This window comes from Cylas formicarius, unplaced genomic scaffold, assembly GCF_029955315.1.
Source record: "Cylas formicarius isolate icCylForm1 unplaced genomic scaffold, icCylForm1.1 PGA_scaffold_9__14_contigs__length_23061073, whole genome shotgun sequence".
NCBI lineage: Eukaryota > Metazoa > Arthropoda > Insecta > Coleoptera > Brentidae > Cylas > Cylas formicarius.
In genome coordinates this window covers 10222090-10244704 of record NW_026844365.1, presented here as the reverse complement: position 1 = coordinate 10244704, position 22615 = coordinate 10222090, and the positions used below count along the sequence as shown (strand labels likewise).

General features: G+C 35.7%; 1 protein-coding gene across 1 annotated transcript in view; it reads right to left on the bottom strand.

Moving 5' to 3' along the window:
* Positions 1–22139, bottom strand: part of LOC132707631 (uncharacterized) — a 92905-nt gene extending 70766 nt beyond the window's left edge. The window contains exons 1-2 of the mRNA XM_060679544.1: positions 22012–22139; positions 2586–2698 (exon numbers count right to left, since the gene is read on the bottom strand). Of these exons, the coding sequence (XP_060535527.1) occupies positions 2586–2660 (75 nt within the window). The 5' untranslated portion in view covers positions 2661–2698; positions 22012–22139. The remainder of the gene's footprint in view (positions 1–2585; positions 2699–22011) is intronic.
* Between the last annotated feature and the right edge of the window lie 476 nt (positions 22140–22615).

Here is a 22615-nt window from a genome sequence, read left to right as displayed (position 1 = left end):
TAATAAAAATTCTTAGAGGCAGTATCTCGGCTTTTTCTGTCAACAATGTCCTACGGTTCAATTTTTTGAGGGACAACTATGAGATGCGCATCAAGTTTTCCGGGTTGAGAGTACTCTGTACCATAGCGGAAATCAAACTTAAAGCCAATCAGAGAGCTTTTTAGTTCTTTACAAACTATGACGTTGGCATCTCTTTATCTATATGGACTTACAATTACTAGTACAGAAACATGAGGTTCACCCGTACGATACGTTTGTATTAATTATTTCTGCTATATGAAATGTATACATTGGGTCAAGTTAATAAAAATCTATCTCTCTAATACAGTTTACATTACGCAATCCACCGAACACCGTTCTAGAGACTGAAGCCTCTTTTGGCGTTGAGGATTCCATAATTAGGATCTTCAGCTTCTGTCATGGATACCTGCCAATATACAGGGTGTTCGGAAATTCAATGTGTTACAATAATGGGAGTAACTCATGTAACATAAATTAGAAATCTTAATATTTTCCTAGTTAAAGCTTGTCAAAAATCATTTTTTTAAATTTTATTTTCGAAAGTGTTTCAGAAATCTGTCACTAGAGGGCACTTTATCTAGAACATTTTTTTATTTTCCCTGTGTTTTATTTATTTAGACTGATATTGCAAAATAAAAACAGATTGCCTTAAGCAGGATCACAAATCCTCAAAAATGGTTACTCTTGGTTTAAGTCGATAAGTGTTATCGACTTTTTTATTCTCGGTCCGAATACCCCCCTCGCACTTCTAATTTACAGAAAGGTGATACTGGATATCGCGATGTGTATTTCTGTTATGGAAAAGCAAGGGGAAATGTAGGCCAGCATTATTAACCAGTAAGCACTAAACTTTTCAAAATAGTGTGCTACAAATCAAAAAAAGTGAAAAAAAATGGCATAAGTCAATGTTTAATTTGGGTAACATAAAAACATTTAACATTTTGGAAAACAAAAAAATATTAATAACAATCGGGAATTAAACAGTATACAACGCTAATTACAATTGATTTTCTTTAATTTATAAACATTTTCTTATACAATTTCAAAAATGCTGCCATGAAAAAATACTCCTAATCGACTTCTAATGATTTCGCAACCGTTTATTATTTTTTGTCGTAAATCATTGATATCTGTTGTAGATGTTTCATACACCAAAGACTTTAAGTGCCCTCAGAAAAAGAAGTCCATCGGATTAAGGTCTGATGAACGACACGGCCAAGCTAGAGGTCCGCCTCCAACTATCTATCGTTGTTCAAATGCCTGATTTAAATACCTTCGCACAGCCAATGTAAAATCGAGTAGAGCGCCATCTTGCATTAACCACATGTTTTGTCTCCACTGCGAGGGTACTTCTTCCAGGAAAGGTGGTAGTTCCTCTTGGGGAAATTGCAAATACATTTTCCCATTAAGCAATCCGTTGAAGAAATGAGTTCAGTAAAAAAAATAACATTTAAGAATTGCAGGTAATTTTGAATTTTTCCTAAAATTTGATTGTATTTGAACCCTTTGAACATGAAAGGGCCGAAGATCATTTTCATGCAATCAAGCAATCCTTTCCTGATTCGTGGTGCTTGATCTATATTTCTGTGTGTAGTCCGTTGAGAATTGAATGATTGTTGACAAGCTATAACTCGAAAAATATAGTAATATAGTAATAAGTGTGCAATTTATAGTGTAGGAGTATGTGTATATTTTAGGTTAACTGGGCCTTTCTAGATTTTTCAGCCCGGAGGTTCTTCTCCTGCCGGGTCCTTTATTACCGCTTATCATGGCAGTATTTCGTATTTCCGCAGTTGAATGAACCACCGATATTGGATGTTTTCGTGGAGGGAGACCGAATCGAACGCAAACGGCGGACTTTCATATAAATACGTGGCTTAATATAAACTCTCAACAAATGCGGGAGCGGTCTGAAACGCGGGGTTTCCACCTGTTTTCCCGCAGAGGTTTCCGTTCACGGATAAAATCGCTTTGGCCTATACCGAGCTACCCCGCAATCTCACAAAAAAAAATATGAAAAGGTGACGTGAAAAGGGGCCGGTTTTTTGTACCGCCGAAATTACGTATGCATCTCGATTTTTTCGCCGCACGCTCCGACGAAAGGGGTATAAATCAAAACCCGTAGGGACATTAATCAAAGATATTCTTTTTATTTGACTTTCGCCTGGATCTTTTTGCGTTATGATTCGGGGCAGAAGTTTTTGTTTGCGATAAGGTTTTCCCGAATCGAACGCCGCCTAATGTATTGCGGAACGCGACCATTTGTCAACCGAGCTCGCATCGGGTAGGTATACCTATATATAGGGATGAAAAAGCAACTTTAATAATAGGAACTGAGCGGGCCTTAAATAAATGAAAACACGTCGGGAACCCTCGTCAAATGCAACGGGCCGGAAAATTTTGCGTTTCTTCACCGCGGGGGAGGGGCGGCCGGGAGAAAATCGTCTAAGTCAGACGCGGAAAGGCGCTGAACTTTAGGACCATCCTCGAAGTTAGAATTAGTATTAATACGAGTATTTAACTTTCAAAATACCCTGACACGCGTCGTTAGCCATCGAACTTACCCCCGTGTATACTCCACAAGCGTAGCTGCCCTTTCTAACTGACCTCCAGCAGCAGCAAGAGTGTAGAATGGTCATCGTCTGCAATCAGCGAAACGTCATCGCTTGTCATATAACTGAAACGTAAAAGAAATTTCACTTCAAAAACGCGAAGCCACCAACCAAAACCATTTCCACTGTTTGTTGTTCTACGTTAGATTAGTGCAAGGCTGGAAGACAGATAAGCTGACGGTTAGATACTAGCCACTTTAAGCATTTTTAGCATTTAAATATTTTTTCTAATCCTGTCTGTAAAATGCCGAATTACACACCGCGTCAGTTTCGTTTCCCACGGATCCAAGTCACTTCGGACATTTTCGGGATTTTACCGCACAGCATTGGGAGCAATCGGATGTTTTCGGATATATTTTCCCACGCCTTGAATTTTGACGTTTGTCAATTCGGGCGGTCATGTCAATGAATGTATTCGTGTTTTGCGAAAATGTACCCAAAAACTAACGGTCGTAGAACAAGTATAGTATGCAACACGTTCGGTAAACTTTTACAGTCACGCTTTTATTAAACATTCGCTCCACTTGTGTCAAATAAACTCGTGAGCGGCTTTACCGCACTTATTCCATAATATACTATTGAGGCAGGTAATAGGTAATTAGTTAACGAAATTGCTAACTAAAATAGTTAATCAAACTACGATCTGGTTGATCATTATACCGTTCGAGTTGATATCAGCTGATAAATAGCTTTGTTTGGTTTTGGAAGTTATCAATACAACTTTTAAGTATTATAGCCTAATCTAGCATATTTTACTTCTTCGTATTTTTAACTGTTTAGTCCTATGGAAATAGTTGTGGAAGGTGTTAATTACTCAGAACCTTTTCTAATCGTCTTGGTTAGTTTTGATTAGTTTAGCGTTCTTGTGTTTTGGGTGTGTATACTCTTCTAATGTTAGATGAATAGTTGGGAATGCCTAAAACGAATGAAAAAAAAAAACAAATTAAATTAAATAACTCCAGCTCCGAAGCGAGAAAAACAAAAGCGAAAAAAAAACGGAATCACCGCGGTCGTTTTAACAAGCGGATTGATTCGGCTCTATGGAAAGTAATGAAGTCGAAGCGTTTGGTTGTAAAAAAAGCAAATTGATCGTATTATTCTCTGGGCGCCGTAATAGGCTTGCAATGGCTGCGGCGCACGGGCAAATATGAAAAGCCCTTAATTGGGGACGCAGGATGCGGGGAAGTTGGTTAACGTTTTGCTGAAACTTTCGGAAGTAAAAATACACCAGTCAAAATTCCGATACGCGGCAACATATTGCGAATACCGACACACCATCGATGTGAGTCGCCGCTACTCTACCCAGGTTTATCGATACGAGTGTAATACCGCTTGGGCGGGGGTGGGGAGGGGGGGCTTGAGTTTGCTGCCAGCCGCATCGGCTTGTATTTCAAGAAATTTAGTTCCTATTTGATGACTACAACCCAGTCCGAATGATTATTAGAATATACCACCATAGCTGCCAGTAAGATTACTACGTTATCCTCATTTCTTGTGCCTCTGGATTAGTAGAGACAAGAATTCGGTCAGAAAAACTACTAGACAAAACACGACCATAGGGAAAATGAGTATTAACGACCCATTAATTGAATGGGAAAAAATCATTTTCTCAGTCAGTCAGTGCAGTACTGAATTGATTTAGAGATATACTATACACATACGGAGCTGTTTTCATACATCCTGTATATACTGAGGTCTCTCTGAAATTCTGCCCTACATTTCATGGTTTGGACATGAGAAAATTAAATTAGTCGAGTCTAGCTAAAGTTCGTCATCTGAACTTCCGAGTTCGTGGCCTGCCGATGAAGCAATACGGATCAGAATTTTCTCTGCACGTAATAAAAAACGACTTTCCCTAAAAGATAAAGAAAGAGAAGAGAAGAAAAGATAAAACTATGAAGAATAATAGAGCCCAGTGGCCCAGAAGGTATACCTGCAGAATTGTTGAAATATGCTTCGAATTATCTCATAGGTTTGCTGACAGTTCTTTTCGAAAAATACATTAATGGCGTACCAGAAGAATGGAAGATGGCATGGATATCACCGATACATAAAAAAGCTAGGAAAGATCTATGCGAAAACTATAGGCGCATATCCGTAACAAGCTCCATTAGTCGATTGCATGGAAAAGTCCTTCGAAATATTATAGAAAAGAAATATGAACCATCTGAAATTGAGCAGCCAGAACATGCATTGACAATATTTTTAGTTTAAATCAGTTAACGGAAAAGAAAACTGCCACAAATGGAGAAACTCACCTTCTATTTGTAGATCTGACCAAAGCATACGATACGGTACCTATAAACAAACTCTGGAAAGTACTGATGAAATCATCCATTAACACACAGTACATCAAAAGTCAAAATAGGCAAAGAATTGTCAGAAGGTTTTGCCGTTACGAAGGGCCTGCGACAAGGATGTTGTCTGTCCCCGACACTGTTCAAAATATATCTCAACGAAGTTTTGAGATATTGGAGAAGGAGCTGCCAGGGCATGGGAATAGAGATAGATGACACAACCACCCTATACACACTATATTTTGCAGACGACCAGGTGATTATAGCCCAGGACAAGGAAGATCTATAATATCTGGCAAGAAAGATTATTGAACAATATGAAAAATGGGGACTGTCAGTGAACTTAAAGAAGACAAAATATCTTAACATCGGTGGAGTACAACAGGTACTAGACCTAGAAAACGGCAACAAAATCGAAGCATGCGAAAAAATGTATACTTGGGAACAGTGATGAATCATAGCGGATGGACTGAGAGAGAGATAGACAACAGGCTTATAAAAGGAAAACAAATTATGGGAGCTTTAAACTCTGTTTTATGGTCGAAAAACATAAGTAAAGATAGGGAACACCAATTTAAAAGTGTCCTATTATACGGATGTGGAACATGGCAACTAAATAAAACATCAGAAAAAAAATTAAATACCATCGAAACTGACTTTTGGAGAAGATCAGCTGGAATATCTAGACGCGATAGAATCACCAACGAAAGAGTCAGAGAGAACAATTGTAGAAGATATCCAAGAGCGCCAATTAAGATGCTTTGGCCATGTCCAAAGGATGGATGACCGAAGAATACCTAAGAAAATGATGAGTTGGAGGCGCCAAAAAAAAAAGAAAACGGGGAAGACCTAAAATAACGTGGGAAAAAGGTATAGAACGAGCCATGTCAGAACGAAATTTGAGACCAGGTGATTGGAATAACCGTCGAGAATGGAGACTGGGAACCGGAAAGCGCAGGACGCTATAACCCCGGATATATATAGCCCTAAAAGATCAGAGTTGCTGAGATCTGAACGGTTTTTCTCTTTACCGTTAGATACTTGAATAAGGCTGCATGTCATCATGTGGATGGTTTAGGCTTAGGCACACCTTTTCTCTTATTTTATATTGGAGTGAAAATCTAACATCATGGGAACAAGCTGTCTGAACTAAAACTGCATTATATTAATACCACAATATTTTAACGAAGACCATCTTCCCTTATGGACTCATTTTTTCGAACCGAATAGGGGAGGATCTAAATAGTTCTAAAACCGAAAAGTATGCGTTATTGTTGGGAAGATGATCGAGCTGGCTATTAGCATCAGGGATTTGAAGGCGAATTGAGGATAAACAGGTTGCTTATGAAACCTTTGAAAACATTGAATACCGCATCAGAATGACGCCTGCAATAGAAGGTTAATGAGTTAGTAGAATGCTAAAATAAGTGAGTGAGTGAGGCTTTTTTATTGAAGCGAAACAGGGGTTACCAGAAAACTTTTGCCCACTTGTATGGAAAGAGGTACCTCTGGAGTTGAATTTTAATCAATTTTTTGTAGGTAAAGGCTCGCACCTAAATAAGAAAAGATTTACGTTCAATGCTGAGTTACTCTCACATTCCATGTCTAATTTTCCAGCCATAAGTGTTTTAGAATCGGCGCTGCTATACTACTAGTGCATTATTATCGATCTACCCCTTATAAGTGCTAAGCTCGCATCTTAGGGGTAAATTTCCCGTGTTGCTTTTCTGTCGTCGGCTTTATCGGCCCGTCGGAGGAAAGAAACCGAACGATTCGTCGAAATACGGCGAAATGGAATAGGGGAGTGGAGGCCAAGGTCGTCGGAACCTTCAAGGTCGTGCTATGAAAACGAATTAATTTAAACTTCTGGCGAAAATTCGGTTGCCCCTAATTCCGCGGGCCCGGGGGGACGGGAGTGATATATATCGCGTGTTTTGTATAATATAAAATGGCGACCGGGTGGCGGAATATTTTTTTATCCGGCAGCGCCAAATTGCCGCGTCGTGATAAAAAATGTGGGCAAAAAATTTTCGTAATTTATTGGTTGGGATTTGAATTTATGAACTCGCGAGCTCTGAAAAAAAAAATATCAAACGCACCGGATTTATGTGGCGGCGTAATTGAAAGGGATATCGTTCGGGCGGGGATGTTTTTTTTTCGCGTTTTTCATTAGCACCCGCGCGGGCGGAGACTCGAATGTCTTAAGTAATCGCGGTAGGGCACTTAGTCGGATTGGCGAATTAGTAAGTGTCGGTGTGGAAAGGCGGATTCGGTTTCTCTGGTATAAATCATGAAGCGGGGGTTCATTAACATAACCCCCCTGCCTACCCCCCCACCTTGCGCCCCGTTGAAAATCTGAGCTTTCTCCTCGAAAGAAACCCTCGAAGAAACACAGGATTACAATAAACTGCTGTACTCTCTTTGACACCTCTACATAATTTTATTAATGTACAGTGATATACTTCCACCAGAAATATAGTGCTTTTACAACCGACCCCGTGATTAACATTGTCTAGCGTTTTTACTACAAAACTCGCAGCCCTTTATAGAACACCCTGCCGAGCAGAACCTTACCCGTAACCATTCCAGGACCGTTCTAGGAATTTATCTACCTACACTAACAAGCAGGATATAAGTATGTTTTGATTCTTTTTCGCCTAGTAAATTAGTACAAAGTAACAATTTATTACGTTCTATTTCATTACATTTCTACATAGTATCATTATTAATAAAGAAAATATTAATAATATTAATAAAATATTAAAATACTCGTTTTTCACAGTTATACCAGCTTTCTACCGATATTTTAGCTGCCTCTTGCCGAATTACGTTTATGGTACTATACCTATTAATAACGCTACATATCACCTGATATTAAAATAAACGCTTCTACTTATTCGAAAATACTCCACAGCATCAATGCTTAATCAAATTTAAAACAGTCCATTTATGTTTCAAATAAAAATGTCAAATTTCTACAAATATTCGTTACGGTTCATCTCAGGCCAGACCTACTTAATGCAGAATAAACATCTGTTGGAATGGTCTGCGGTTAAAGTATTGTAAAATACTTAAAACGGCAAAGCAATAAGTGCACTATATTTTTGGTCGTACTACACAACTGCACCGGCATGAAGGCACAATGGACTTCAACACAAAACATTTAAGCGTTGCATGTTTCGCAAGTGAAAACCGCTTCTTCGTCTTCCTATTCGGCGCCAGGGCAGGAACAGTGAGCCCAACGTTAACATGTAAGACACTGGATTCAGCCTTCCGTTGACATTATATACAAATAGTAACAATACAGACACTCTACGTTTTGTTCTTCACTAGAAGAGAACTCGTTTATCTCGGATAACTTCTTAATCTTCTTTTTTTTCTCTTTTTATCTTATTTTACACCTGCATTGTGAAAACCGATTTTTAGTTTGACTTGTTGAGTGTTTACTTAGGATACTTCCACCTTTTTTTTTGATAGGGCGGGGATGTAATTATAGCGGTCTTACTTCTTTTTCGGGTCACCCTTTTTGCTTGTTTCGTTTTTGGTGCCGATATGATCTCTTCAGGCGAAACGATAAAGCTTTTATTTAAAGAAGCCTGGCAGATGGCGAGGCGTACAAGTGGTTAATTGTCAGAATCATCACTTTTGTCCTGGTTCGGACTTGGAGCGACAGTATCAGGAAAATCTATTGATTTCAAACACCAAGGTGGGCTTCTTAGGTTGACAAATGACTTATCAGAGTATCTGTCTCCATCGTGGTCAGGTCCAGGCCTTAATTAGGGGCTTTGAACAGAATTTCCTTCTGCTGCCAAGTAAATATATTGAGATCACATTCGCTTCTACTTATTCGAAAATATCCCGCAACATCAGTGCTAATCAAATTTAAAAGGGTTCATTTACGTTTCAATTAAAAATTTGAAGGTTCTACAAATATTCGTTACGGTTCATCTCAGGCAACATCTACTTAGTGCAGGATAAACATCTGCTGGGATGGGTCTTACCACGGTCCTGCGAAGGTGTATGGTGAAGGTACTGTAAAATACTTATAGCGTCAAAGCAATAAATGCACTATATTTTTGGTTGAATTATACCACTCTCTTAAGTTCTTCGGTCACGAAACGCTTTTGCTTCTCGCACTTCTTCTGCCTTTGTGTTACCTCTCTCCGCGAATAACGTGACCAAGGAAAGCAAGCTTCCTGGTTTTTACAGTGTGCACTATATCGTAAGCGTCTATATACCTACAATCCAAAAGCTTGAAATCTTTATAAGTCTTCGTTATTACTGTGTTTCGCAAAAACGGAATTTGAAAACATAACATCTGACCAATCGGATTTTAAGTTTGGTGTTTATATTTCTTTCCGTTCGATTCATTCTGTATCTTATTTCACGTGAATGTTCTCTACTCTCGGTCGACATGGTATTTGTATTCTCTCATTCTTTTTGGGAAAAATTACATTTTGACTCTCTCCATGTAACGTTACAATGCTGACCTTATGTCGTCTTTACATAAGGGCAGATAAATTAGCTGTGTATCGATGTATTATCGATTATTAATTAAAACATTCTTCACATACTAATTTCATTTCCATACATAGTGGCAGAGTGCAGAAAACACACTTTTGGTTTTGTTATTGTTTCGTTTGTACTTGTTGCATTCGCAAAATTGATGAAATCGAGTCTTCGCGGAAGCATACGCGTTCCTCACTAAACTCGGTAATGGTAGGTCCTACGGGACCACCATTGCTACTCTTTTTTAACCTTCCACGAGACACATAAGATTAGGAAATTTGCGATTTTCCACTCTTTTTTGGGCATTGCTATGAAACAAGATGATCCGCCAGGTCACATTCTATAAATCCTTTTTCTTCATAAATTTTAAAAATGTTCAGGGTGTGACCGGTATTCGCAAAAAACTGAAAATTGAGCCGCCTTATAATGGTAATTGATCATAACTAGAAGGCTGGTTTTCAGTAGCCAGTTTCTTATGGCCCATATTGACATATTTTGTATTCAAGGTTTTCATCTATTGTAAAGGGTGTCCAATTTATTCCCTGCCATATTAAGAAATGCAGCAAGTATCTTAAATTTGCAGCTATCGACTTCAAAGTCTGCAAACAGGTAGAAGCAAAAAAAAGCACTATTACGGCGTACTGCATAGTTTCAGAAAATATTTCGTGGATCAGGAAACCTGGAAGATCCAGGGCTATTATTTCTACTTCGAACATTTTGTTATTTATATAATTATATTATATCCTGAAAATTTTCGTTTTGGTTTGTAAATTATTGATCGTAAATCAAAACTTGTTGAAGAGAGGTACAATTTTTTGATTTACAGTTCATGTGTATTATACAGGGTCCGCGAGACATTTAATTAAAAACATTATTGTAAATCGCAATTTCTAAAAATAACTTACTAAATAACGTAAAGACTCCAAAATTGTGTATTTTTTTTGTAAAAATCCATTTAAATCCGATAAAATTGGTTGTAGCTTAAGGTTTTAACTTCAATATTTCCCGCTATATGTGGCTCAGAACCAGTGCTGCTATACTCATTGTCTAATAAACCTTCCTAAAAAATAAAATTCTGCCCATCTCTGCCTCCCAATTTTTAAAAACATATTAAGGTAACTACGTAACATTATAGGTTTTTTTATTGGTTTCTTCAAATTTCTCCATATTGCCAAAATTTATAAAAATGATGTGTTCAACAAAAATGTACTTAGGCCTTGTTCTTCAAGCGAAATTTGAAAATACAATACATGTAAAAAAATTGGATATATTTGAAACAGGAATTTCAATGCCTGAAATAAAATCAATTGTCTTTTCTGTATTGTGGGACGCCTGTCAAAAGCTCCAAAAGGAAAATGTCGGCAAACTTCTTGGTATTCAGAAAAAAGTGGAATGCAGTTTCCAGAACAAAAAGCAAATGAATCTTGGTGGAATATAGACACTAATATTCCTTGTATTAAAAAAAAAACTGGAGGTACACCGAAAACCGATTTCGATCTATTGTAAATACTGAAGAATACAAGATTTGAGAAAAAATGATATAAGTGAGCTGTCATTTGCTACAGAACTAAATCTTGGGGCGTCTTGCAACCAGGCAGCAGACAAGTTGATCTCAAATTCTATCACTTTCTCGCCAAATACTTTTAAATACGTTAATAAAAATTTATCAAATACTAAGCAGCCAACAACTTAATCCCATACCAGTTGCTTAGAAATAATGCAAAGGAGAACAATTGCAATTTGTACACAGCGTACAACAAAGTGAGAGAAGCCAAGCGACAGTGTTATCCTGAAAATATTTGTGTTAATGAATATTCAGCTTGCGTTACATTTCAGAATCTTTTGGACTATACTACTGCTAGATTGCTGTCAACTTTAGATCTGGAATCACAAAATATTAAGAACAACTCGATTTCTTTTTCAAATTGAACAAAATAAACAATCATTTCAGGATGATCATTATGACACTTTTGATCTGTTTAGTGCCTATTCAACTTTTTTATGATACTGAAGCAAACGATAATCGTCGGCCATCGTCAACCATATATTGCAGGCCCCTAAAATTGCAGTTTCTAAAAGAAACTATTGATATATCACTAAGAGGAAAGAAAAAAATAGACGAGGAGATAGATAACCTTGCCGATACTTCTTTCTGTTATGTGAAATGACCATGATCGATGAAAAAGTGGTTACCTCCTTAACCGCATCAAGTTGACAAGTTTACTATTTGTGTAATGCTTCTCCCACAATTATGAATTTTAAATACCGCATCGTCTATTTTCTAAATAAATGAATCATAAACATAATGAAGCATTTCACCTTTTCACGAACTTCATAAGAAATCCTCATATCACAGGTATGGTCTGTTCATAGATATAAGAAAGTGACTAATTGCTTTTGAATGGGATTATCCAAGGGGTTATTAACATACAATGCAACAAGATTATTACCTAAAGTTTCGGAATTTAAATTCAGGTAAAATTGTGGTCCGTAATAGAAAATAATTTTATACCTATCTGTGTTTAATATTCTTTGGTATACTACTTAGTTTAAGTTTATTAGTAATCATTCTTATTTCGTGTGTAATACAGCGTGTGTTGAATCGTGTGCGAAAGAAAACACTTTTCTATTGAGACTTTGTAAGTTGTAAACAATGTTTATTTGACGCTCATTGAACGTGGTGCCAGCGGGCAAGCATCTTTAGAAGAAACGGCCACATTGACGAAAAAAAAGAAGCAATGCTGAAATTTTCTCGAGTGTAGACGGATGGAAACAAACTAGTTCCAAACATTCCTCGTAATAACCTCATTGTAATGGACAACACAAGTTATCACAGTAGACAGTTGACTAAAACCCCTTCCTTATGTGACACAAAAGCAACAATTCAAAACTGCATGTATAATAACGGCATTTATTGTGACGAAGATTATACCAAAAAGCAATTATTTCAGGTTCTACAATGCTTGAACCTACAAAAGGGATACGTCTGTGATAATTATGCAAAAAATCTAGGGCATACAGTTTTAAGGCTTCCACCTTTCCACTGTATATTTTATCCCATTGAACATGTTTGGCACCAACTGAAATCTGCCATTCGTCGTTTTTCCCCGTGTTAACTCCAATGTCCTCAAACTTATAGAAACCGATGTTTTTAACACCCCTCCACAAAGTTGGGCAAATTCTGTTAAAGATATAGAAAAAGCAGAACAATCGTATATCTATATTGCAAATAATATAGAACAAATAATAATCACAACACGCGATGATGATACTGATATATTATGTGAATAATTTTATGTAATTTAAGTAGGTAATAAAAATAGTTTGTAATATTGTTTAGTATCTTTCCTAACAAAACCCCAAATAATTAAATTCTAAGCAAAGTACGGCCGTGTTCGGCCATATTTCATTCTTACAGCTTGCTCGGGTCTTTCCTGAATTCGTATCAGTTAGTCACTTTCTTATATCCATGAACAGACTTTACTTATTAGTTTGGCCTTTACTCTGCTATATCATAAGATTTCCTTTAAATAATTTCTCAAATTTTTGGGATCATCCGGGCCCACTATTTAGGAGACAGAGACAGAACTTACGCGAAATTGTTTGAGTTTTCTAATGAAGTTCTAGCTCACCCGACCATTAATAAATCAGCTCGTATTTTTTCAATCAAATTTCGCATTCCACTTCAAAAATGGACCCCTTAAGGCTTGCGGGTTGACCCGGAACAAAATAAAAAGTTACGAAGCGCCCAAGTCAAAATATTTCCTTCGATACAATAAAGTAGCAAGGATGGGGGTAACAAATCCCGCAAAGAATATCGGGATGAAAAGGCTCGGAACCCTATTTCGCTAAACAAGAGTTTTGGGGTGCCCTCGATGCCTCTGGATGTACCGGGAACAGATTTGCAATAAGGCGGGAGTTAAATTTGCCGATCCCTCGATTCTGGAGCACGCGTCGGAAGGCGCTGATCCGAAAGTGGTTTTGAAAATATTTCGGAACGAGGTTTATACAAACCAATTGTTTTTTTTACCCTAAAGTGGAGCAAGGAAGTTACAAAAATAGGAAATTCAAGAGAACTGATAATTCTTGGCGAATTTAACGGAAGAGTGGGTCAAAGAACGCATAGCAAAGTAGTTGGTCCGTATGGGGAAGGAAATCGAAATGATAACGGGGAAAGATTAATAGAAATAAGCGCAGGTCACCTTTTGAAAATAGCAAACGGTTTCTAAAAATATAAAGATATACATACATACACTTGGACAGAACCAACCAGAAATTTAAGATCAATAATCATAGTAAGACAACAGAGATAGATATGAGTATAAGGGAATAACATGTGGGACAGACCACTACATGGTCAAAGCAAAAATAAAACGTCCTTTTAGAAGCAAAATAAAGAAACTTTGATCACACTGAAACGATGGAATCAAAAAAGTACAATCTAGCGAGTTTGACCACAGAAAGTACGAGAAAACTGTACTAAAGGCGAGTGAATCAGAAACTTCTAACAACAACTCATGAGAAAACAGTTCAAGAAGTATATGCAGCATTCGAAGTGCACCACAAGAGGCCCTTGGAGAAAGAAAACAAACCCACAGCAAAAATATATGTTGGAACGAAGAAATAGAAGACTCAATTGAAAAAAAAGAAGAACGCGTACAGAAAGTGGTTAAGTACCAAACAACAACAAAATAGAGATGCATACCTAGAGATCAAAAAATTAACAAGACAAAAAGTAAAAACTGCAAAACGACAGATGTGGGACAAAAAACGTCAAGAGATAAATACTTCCTTGGGCGGCAGAAAATGTACTGAATATTGGAAATTCTTAAGAAAAATAAAAACCACAGAAAAACAGACCAACAAACTATCAAATCTACACATTGATAAAGACACGTTGTTGTCGAAACAATTGTCCTGTCAAAATATATAACTTCGTGAAAATCTGAACATTTAGTTCTTATTTATTTTGATAAATGGATTTTCATCAAGTAAAAGCCTCCTCAGTTCAACTATGAAGAATCCCTGACTGAAAAAAGGGATGAATATGCCACAAGATCGGTTGCAGAACATAAAAATAATCGAGCCCCGGGACCGGATAAATAATTAATAGCTTACAAAGGATAATAATTATTGTAGTAGTTGTTCAATATGTCCTCTACTTTGACCAATAGAAGTAGTATAAAGAGTTTCTAAATACATAATGGCATTTACAACAGATTCAGTCCCATTTAAATATCAGATACCTTCTCTTATCCGACGTTTAAGTTCCTCGGCAGTTGACGGTTTGTGTTTATAAACTAAATCTTTAAGTGTACCCCATAGAAAAAAAATCTATGGGAGCTAAGTCGGAGCTCCTTGGAGACCGTCTCTCCAATCGCATCTCTATAGTGTGCATTTAAATAGGTGCTAATTTCTTGACTTCTGTGATAAGGAGCGCCATCCTACTGCCAAATTAAATTTCGTCGTTCCCTTTCAGACACAAAAATTTTAGTTGAGGTTGTAAATATGGACTCGTCTGTCCAAATGATATTAGCAAATACATTTGCTGAAAAGTATTTTTATTGTTCGATATGTAACTTTCTAACATATCAATCTTTTTCTCTGTGGTAAACATGATAAGCAAGCAAGCAAATAAATTGAATTTATAAACGACAAATAAATAAACAAAACACGCTGCCTATGCTAGCGCTCGTTTTGTTTAAACGCTGTCACAGCCACCTAATACTAACTGAACGTATCTGGCAACAACATATTATTTGTGACAGACAAATGTTGAAAAGCAAATATTTAACAAAAGGTATTGACTAAATTTTTAATGCTAAATATGACAAGATTAGAAAAATATTTTTCCAGTTTTTTTAATTTCATTTTTAATCTTAATTTTCGCGTACCCTGTGTTAATATGTATCGAAATATCTTATGAAGTCCGTTATTCGACTCCTTTTCTAAAACAAAACTTGCTCAAAGTGAAACAATAAGCGAAGACGTTGGCAGATATTTTTCGTCGTGTAAACGTCATTTGTCCCATAAAAAATTAAAAGTGTCACAAACGGTTAGACTTAGGTATGGGGCATTATCCACAAAACATGTCTAGAATTTGGTATAGAATTCAAAAACGAAGTAATATGCCAAAGGCTGTATTTAAGATAAGTAACTTGATACCCACGAAAAATGAACAGGCTCTATATACAACCTTAAAAGACATTGAAGGTTCGTAACACCCCAGTTAACTTTTGTATCTAACTTTTGGCTCCATCCCCTATAATTTCTGAGATAAGGTAAAAATAAACTGGCCAAACTCCACTATTCCTTGTAAAAAAGTAAAATTGACATTATTTCAACTCCTAAATAAGAATTTAAAAAAAATTGCTGTTGCCAAAATGATTACTAAAATGATGACATTCAAATTTGTTAATATTTAAATTATAAATTTGTAAATATAAATAAAGCTTACTTTGAACATGGCAGTGACAAGTATCCATGTGCTTTTTTCACAAAGCGATTTTCTAAAAAAAAATAGTAATATTTTTTTTTTTCAAAAACCGTATGTGAATTATTATCACTATGTTTTTCAATATTTTCATTCAGAAACGAACGCCTTTGGATTGGTTTAAAATTTAAGCACTCTAATTTTAATGTTCGTTGAAAACGGGCGTCAGTAATGCCCCAAACGCGAAACGCGGGCGACAGGTCAAGTTTGCTTAATCGATGCATCTCGCATTTTAAATAAATTAACGTTTATTTTGTGCAGGTAGACGTTTCGGAATATGGTGCAGAGTTGTCCAATTATCGAATTAGAAACGAACAGCCGAAAGCACTAAAACCGTTCAATAGTTAAACTGGGCTACTTGATTGAGTTAGAGCGTTCGAAAGACATCATCTAAATATAGCCGATGGATCGGACAGCATCGAAAAGGTAAACAGCTACCGATTAAACTCGCCTTTCGGCGAATTCTTAAATCATTTAGTTCACCCTCTTAAATGAGTTATTCGCAGGGGATGCTTTTAGTTGAGGATCGAATTACGACCTACGTGTTTTCGAAAAATTTATTTGCTATTTCGACGGCGACGTCGCAGGTGACAACAAATTTGGAATTAATTGAAACAGAGGTACGACGGTTGTACATCGACACGCTTCGACAAAGATGCCTGGACGTTTGGACTCAGTATTCGATATCATTTTGGACAAGTATCGATATTAAAAGATATCTACTTTCTGCATTTGGTATTTCAATGAATACATTTTAATATCTACTGCGGATGAAGTGTTTAATTTAATATTGACAATAATTTCTATCGAAATGGTTTAAGTTCGATATTCAATATCGATTTCTACTTTGTGCATTTAGTATTTCATTGAGTAAATTTTAATATCGACTGTAATTGAAGCTTACAAAACAAAATTAATAACAATTCCTATCGAAGCAGTATATATCGTTCCAATTCGAAACACTTCAACAAGGAATCTAAATGTTTAGGTTTGATGTTCGATATCGATTTTGACCAATATAGACTCCTCGTAGATGTAATCAAAGGATTTCCACTTGATACATTTAGTATTTCATTGAGTAAATTTTAATATCGACTGTAATTGAAACTTACAAAACAAAATTAATAACAATTCCTATCGAAACAGTATATATCGTTCCAATTCGAAACACTTCAACACGGAGTCTAAATGTTTAGGTTTGATGTTCGATTTTGACCAATATAGACTCCTCGTAGATGTAATCAAACGATTTCTACTTGGTAAATTTAATATTTTATTTAGTAAATTTTAATATCGACTGCGATTGAAATTTACAAAGCGAAATTAATAAAAATTAATATCGAAGCAGTGTATTTCGTTCTAATCCAAAACACTTTAATAAAAAGTCTGAACGTTTAGGTTCGATGTTCGATATCGATTTTAACCTACATTTTTACTTTGTGCATTTAGTATTTCAATAAATACATTTTAATATCGTTTGTCGTTTTTTGGTGTATTTAGCCTTTCCATGAATAAATTTAAATATTGACAGTTGCTGAAGTCTGCGAAGCAAAATAATAATAATAAAAATTTCTCTAGAAGCAGATCATATCGTTCTAATTCGAAACCCTTCAACAAAAAGTCTGTACGTTTAAGTTCAGTATTCGATATCGATTTTAATCAGTGTCATATTGAATATTGTCATGAATAAATTTTTATATAGTTGTGGAAGACTACACAGAATAAAAATAGTAATAATTCCTATTCTATATTTGAAATATCGCCCAAATTCAAACCGATAAGATACAAATTGGATATCAATTTTAACAGTGTCTATACCAGAATAATTGTAATAATAATACAGGATGTAAGAAATAGTCATAATCGATATTAGCAAAAAAATAACAATGAAAAGAATTAGTATCGAAAATCGATCGAAAATGTTCCATCAATTAAAAAAGGCAGAGTTCAATTCAATTGGTATCGGGATTGGGTTTATAATTTCAACGAAATAAAACAAAACAACGTTTTCGATACGTTCAGCGTTGTTGCGGTTTATCCAAGAAGAAAAATTAAGATAAAGAAAAATGACAGTTGCTATTGTTCATGTTCGTCTTCAAACGTGCCTTCTAAAGTTAAATTGTCAAGTCAGGAAAACAGCTTAAAACAAGCGCAATGATCTATTGCTGAAATATGATATATATTACGAACCACATAACATATACATATTTTGAGGAATTGTCAACAATTTCATTGAGAATATTGGAGCATTGTTTTAACAAATTGGCTCTATTTAAGTTACTTTGGCTTGCAATTGGATATAGCGCTAAGAAGATAAATTTGAATAAATTATAGGTACAAACCGCAGATAAAATTTACAAAGCTTTCCTTCTCTTCAGAGTTCATAGTTCAGTAGTAGCGGTTTTGCTAAAGTTTTGACGACGGATTTTTCCAGTCATAATTTTTTTTCAAAAACTGTAGCAAATTAGTCGTACATTTTTTTCCAATTTTGTGTCGAATTCGGATTTGCAAATAGTGCATTAATTTCAAAATTCCAAAGTTTCCGTTATTTTTGAGTCGCTCTACGTTTGACAAAATAATTCTAGTATACATGCGGGTGATTGTCACGGTGATTGTTTCATCTGGTGTGCGGCAGAGATCGCGTGGACCTATGTTGATCGATTTGCTTACCTTTGATATAAATAAATTTGTTTTGTTTGTTTTAATGGTACTTTTAACTATAAATTATTTAATAGTGCGATATAGATGCCATTTTTCATTGGTAAAACTTAAATGGTTTAGATTTAAATATCAATAACTGCATTTGCATTACATTTTGTTGAAAAAAACGTTGAGTTTGAATATGAAATAAATTTAGACAGAGTAAGTGAAGTTAAGCAACTTGGAGCAGTAATTGATGCGAATCAAGTAAATATGCTGCATCTGCTTAAAGAAGCTTAGATTTTATTTCTAGATTTAGCGCAGATTTATCTCCAAATGAATTTAAAATAGTTATAAAATGAGATTGAGAATTCCTAAAGCAAATGGGCATACTGAGACTCCGCTCAGATTTTTGTTTTTCTTTTAAATTAATCGCAAAAGAAATGGGCTCTAGCCTAAAAAGCATTTTGAAATATCCTTATGGTTTGCATAGACCGCTTGTTGTTGTGCTTGAGTGGTAGTTTTCAAAAAATTAAATGCAATTAAAATTTGTTTCTTTTTTACCTTAGGGTATCTCAAGTATACAGGGTGTTTAAAAAACCCCGCGACAATGTTTGTTTGAAATTTGGTAACGTCGTTTATAGTGACGAGGGTCGAATTTGATCGGAACTAAATAAACATTAAGCAGTGGCGACAGGGACTGGGGGGCAACTTTATAAAATCTATTGATAAAAATGTACGCCATTAAGTTTAATTTAATTTCGATTTCCCCGAGATAGAGCCACAAAAACTGCTACTTTTTCGTCTCTTGAATTTTTCCCATATCTCGTTTAGCTTACGCGATAAAAAATCAAAAAGGATTTTATTGCGTGTCCATATTTTTCAGCATTCCAATAATATTGGCGAAAAAATTGACTAAAAATAACCTAATATTTATCATACAAAGCACTGTTGAAAGTGACCATCTCCATCTCGGATACGGGTGTCCAATATTCTCATTTGGTTAGGGCCAAATCAGCCCCTTATCCGTTAGGAGATATTTGAACTAATTTGATAAACAATATTTAAAAAAAGACTTAGATACAGTTATGGGAACCCTTTTCATGTGATCCTCTCGCGCCTTTTTTAAAGAAGAAATTTCGGTACTTTTCTATTAATTTAATTTTGTGAAATGTTGTAATCGTTGAAGATAATTAAATAAATAAAATGTTTCCCAGGTATGATAACTGAATACGAGACTCAAAGTGAATAGCCCGGTATATAGCAGTAAATACGCAAACGCCCGACCATTGTTTACCGAAATTGTCGCCGTAAAATACGAATAGTTTATTTAAAGAAGCCGGAGAGCAAGAAAAAGTGTATTTGGAGGGCGCCTGTTTAGAAAACATTTTACTCCGGTCTGAGTTACCACGCCACGATATTTGCAAACCTTACCGACGGGGTTTCCTCACTTTTCGTAACAATTGAAGAGGATCGATATATTTTAAAGGCGAAACGTTCGCGCCATTTTAAAATAGACCGCGAAGGTTTTTAGCGGGACGAGGAACGATAATTTCGCAAATGTAAATTACTCTTTTTAATTACTTTCTGATTAGTTTTGAACGAGGAATTGTATGGGGCGGGAAGCAATTTAACAGCCGCAGAGGCTGAGGCGGAAAAGTTAAAAAAAAAGCGTCCTATGGGTGTTAAACGTAACATGGACTCGACGGGGTGTTCGTAGAAAAGACTGGGAGTAAGATTAAGCATCAAGATATTTTAGCAGAAAGTCAGTGGCGTCCCTTTAAAGTGAATGCGACCGGAAGGATTAGCCTTGACTTCTTTGCCAGTATCCATCGACTTGAACAAAAAGCCCAACGGTCGTTTTGGAGTTAGTCTCGGGACGCTTGATTTTGAAAATTTTTCACTCGCAATACGAGCCATTTTTCGCAAGTTCCTTTTTTTGACTTCAAGATCACTGCCAAAACGAGTCAAGTTATTTTATCCTACATTTAAAAATCCAGGGTTTCATTTAAAACATTGATAGCGATCCCGCCGCTGGTTTAGCTGCATTTATCCAAAAGTAGGAAAAAATGTTATATGTTAATGCCCCAACTTTTAAAGTTTGGTTAGGGTCACACAAACCTTTTAATTAAGGATGAAAAGTTAAAAAAAAACTTAAAAGACAACCAAGGAACAACAATTTACCCCCTAATAATTCTAGCTGTTATTACCGTTTCCAGATTTTCCATATGAAAATTTTATTCTGAGGCTATACATTTTTAATCATTTTTTTGTTTTAGATATTCGAGTTATAATACCAGCAAACCATTTTTTTAAACATTAATTTGTCACCCTTTAAGCTCGTTTTCAGAATGTTTTTTACTGCTGCCAATCCAAAGCCGTGTTGTTAAATTTTAAAGAATTAAATATAATATTTTTGTTTTTAAAATATAATTTTCTACTTATAGAAGTGATAGTTATGATTCGTTTTTATTTTTAAAACATTGAAAACGCAACTATTTCACTACTGTGTGATTCTTTTTTATTATTGTTATAAAACATATTGCATATTGCACTATTCAATCATATGGGAATGAGTATTAATTAATAATGACATTTTAAATACAATGTTCCCGTATTAAAAGTAAATTTATATATTTTTCCCAAGAGACCGAATTTTAGTATTTAATAATGATATGTATCCTGAAAATATTCCTAAATATGGCGACAGTATTTTGTTTTTTTTACCGATATTATAACTTAGGAAAGATATATCTAAATGCAGTTTTCACTCACATTTGGTTATGTTTTGTTGCAGTAAGAGTGATTCTTATGAGAAAATCAATTTTACTTGTAGTGATGTTGCAACACGCCCTCTAACAGTGGCATAAGCAATCTAAAGTCATTCTGAACTTTTGACATTCATTTCCGAAAATGTTCAGACACCCCCACCACTGCCTCGACAAACTAATCTACAAAAAAGTATTCAATTTATGCCAGCTTTAAAAAGGTACCATTTTAGTTATCTGTAATGTAAGGTCGTTTCTTCATTTCCAGATCGGGCCGACTGCCTCTGAACTGGACACCTGGTGTATTTTTTTGGCTTGGACATTCGATTTTTTATATAATTATTATAATACTACCATTGTTTAAGAATAATTTGTTCCGATAATATTTTTTACTGTTATTTTCGTTTCTCATCTTTCTAATTGCAAATTGCAAGACGGAGTTGTCAAATTTTAGATACGGATACTCCTTAAAGAATTAAATATGTTTTTTTTAAACATAATTCGAAATAATTTCAAGAATATTAAGCCAAATGAAACGACAAAAATAACATCAAGATTACCGTAAAAATTAAGCGTTGCCGTTTATTCAGGTAAAATTAAAAAAAAAAAACGCGAAACAGCCGTACAATGACACCTCACTTTCGACACCCAGACAAACAAGTGCGTCTTACGTGCGTCCCAGATGAGAATCATGTCCGGCTTCCCCTTCGACAGTCCGATTCCGAGCGTGTCCGGAAAAGTTCACGCGATTTTCCGCTGTCTCGTTGCTGATTGTATTCTCGTGCGTATCGCTGCCGGCTGAAAACTGCCCGTTACTGAAAATTCGCTGAAACGCGAGCCCGAGAGTCACGCTGGACCATTCGGCGCACGCCCATCTTCAGGTGGTTGGAGTGTAATTTTTTTTGCTCTGCCCTCTCCGTTCGACCGGCGATTGATGACGTCGAGTTTTGAGGAATTGAAGCCCCACGCAAACCGTTTCCTCTAACTGCAGATACTTACCGGGGATCGATGAACAATGCGAAATAATTAATATAAAATATCTCTCAAAATAAAATGAGAATAAAATAAAAAAGATTTGACCCTATTTTGAGATACAAAATTTTTCAGTAGAGTTTCTATCGAGGTTCTATGCCCCTCAATACTAAAGTGGTGTTATATCCTTTGCAGCTGCGGAAAGATGAGTTAATAATAATAATAATAAATCATTCATTTACAGTGGTTGTCCTACATGTTTTGAATAAATCCATAGTATTCTTTTACACTCTATGGTTCTAT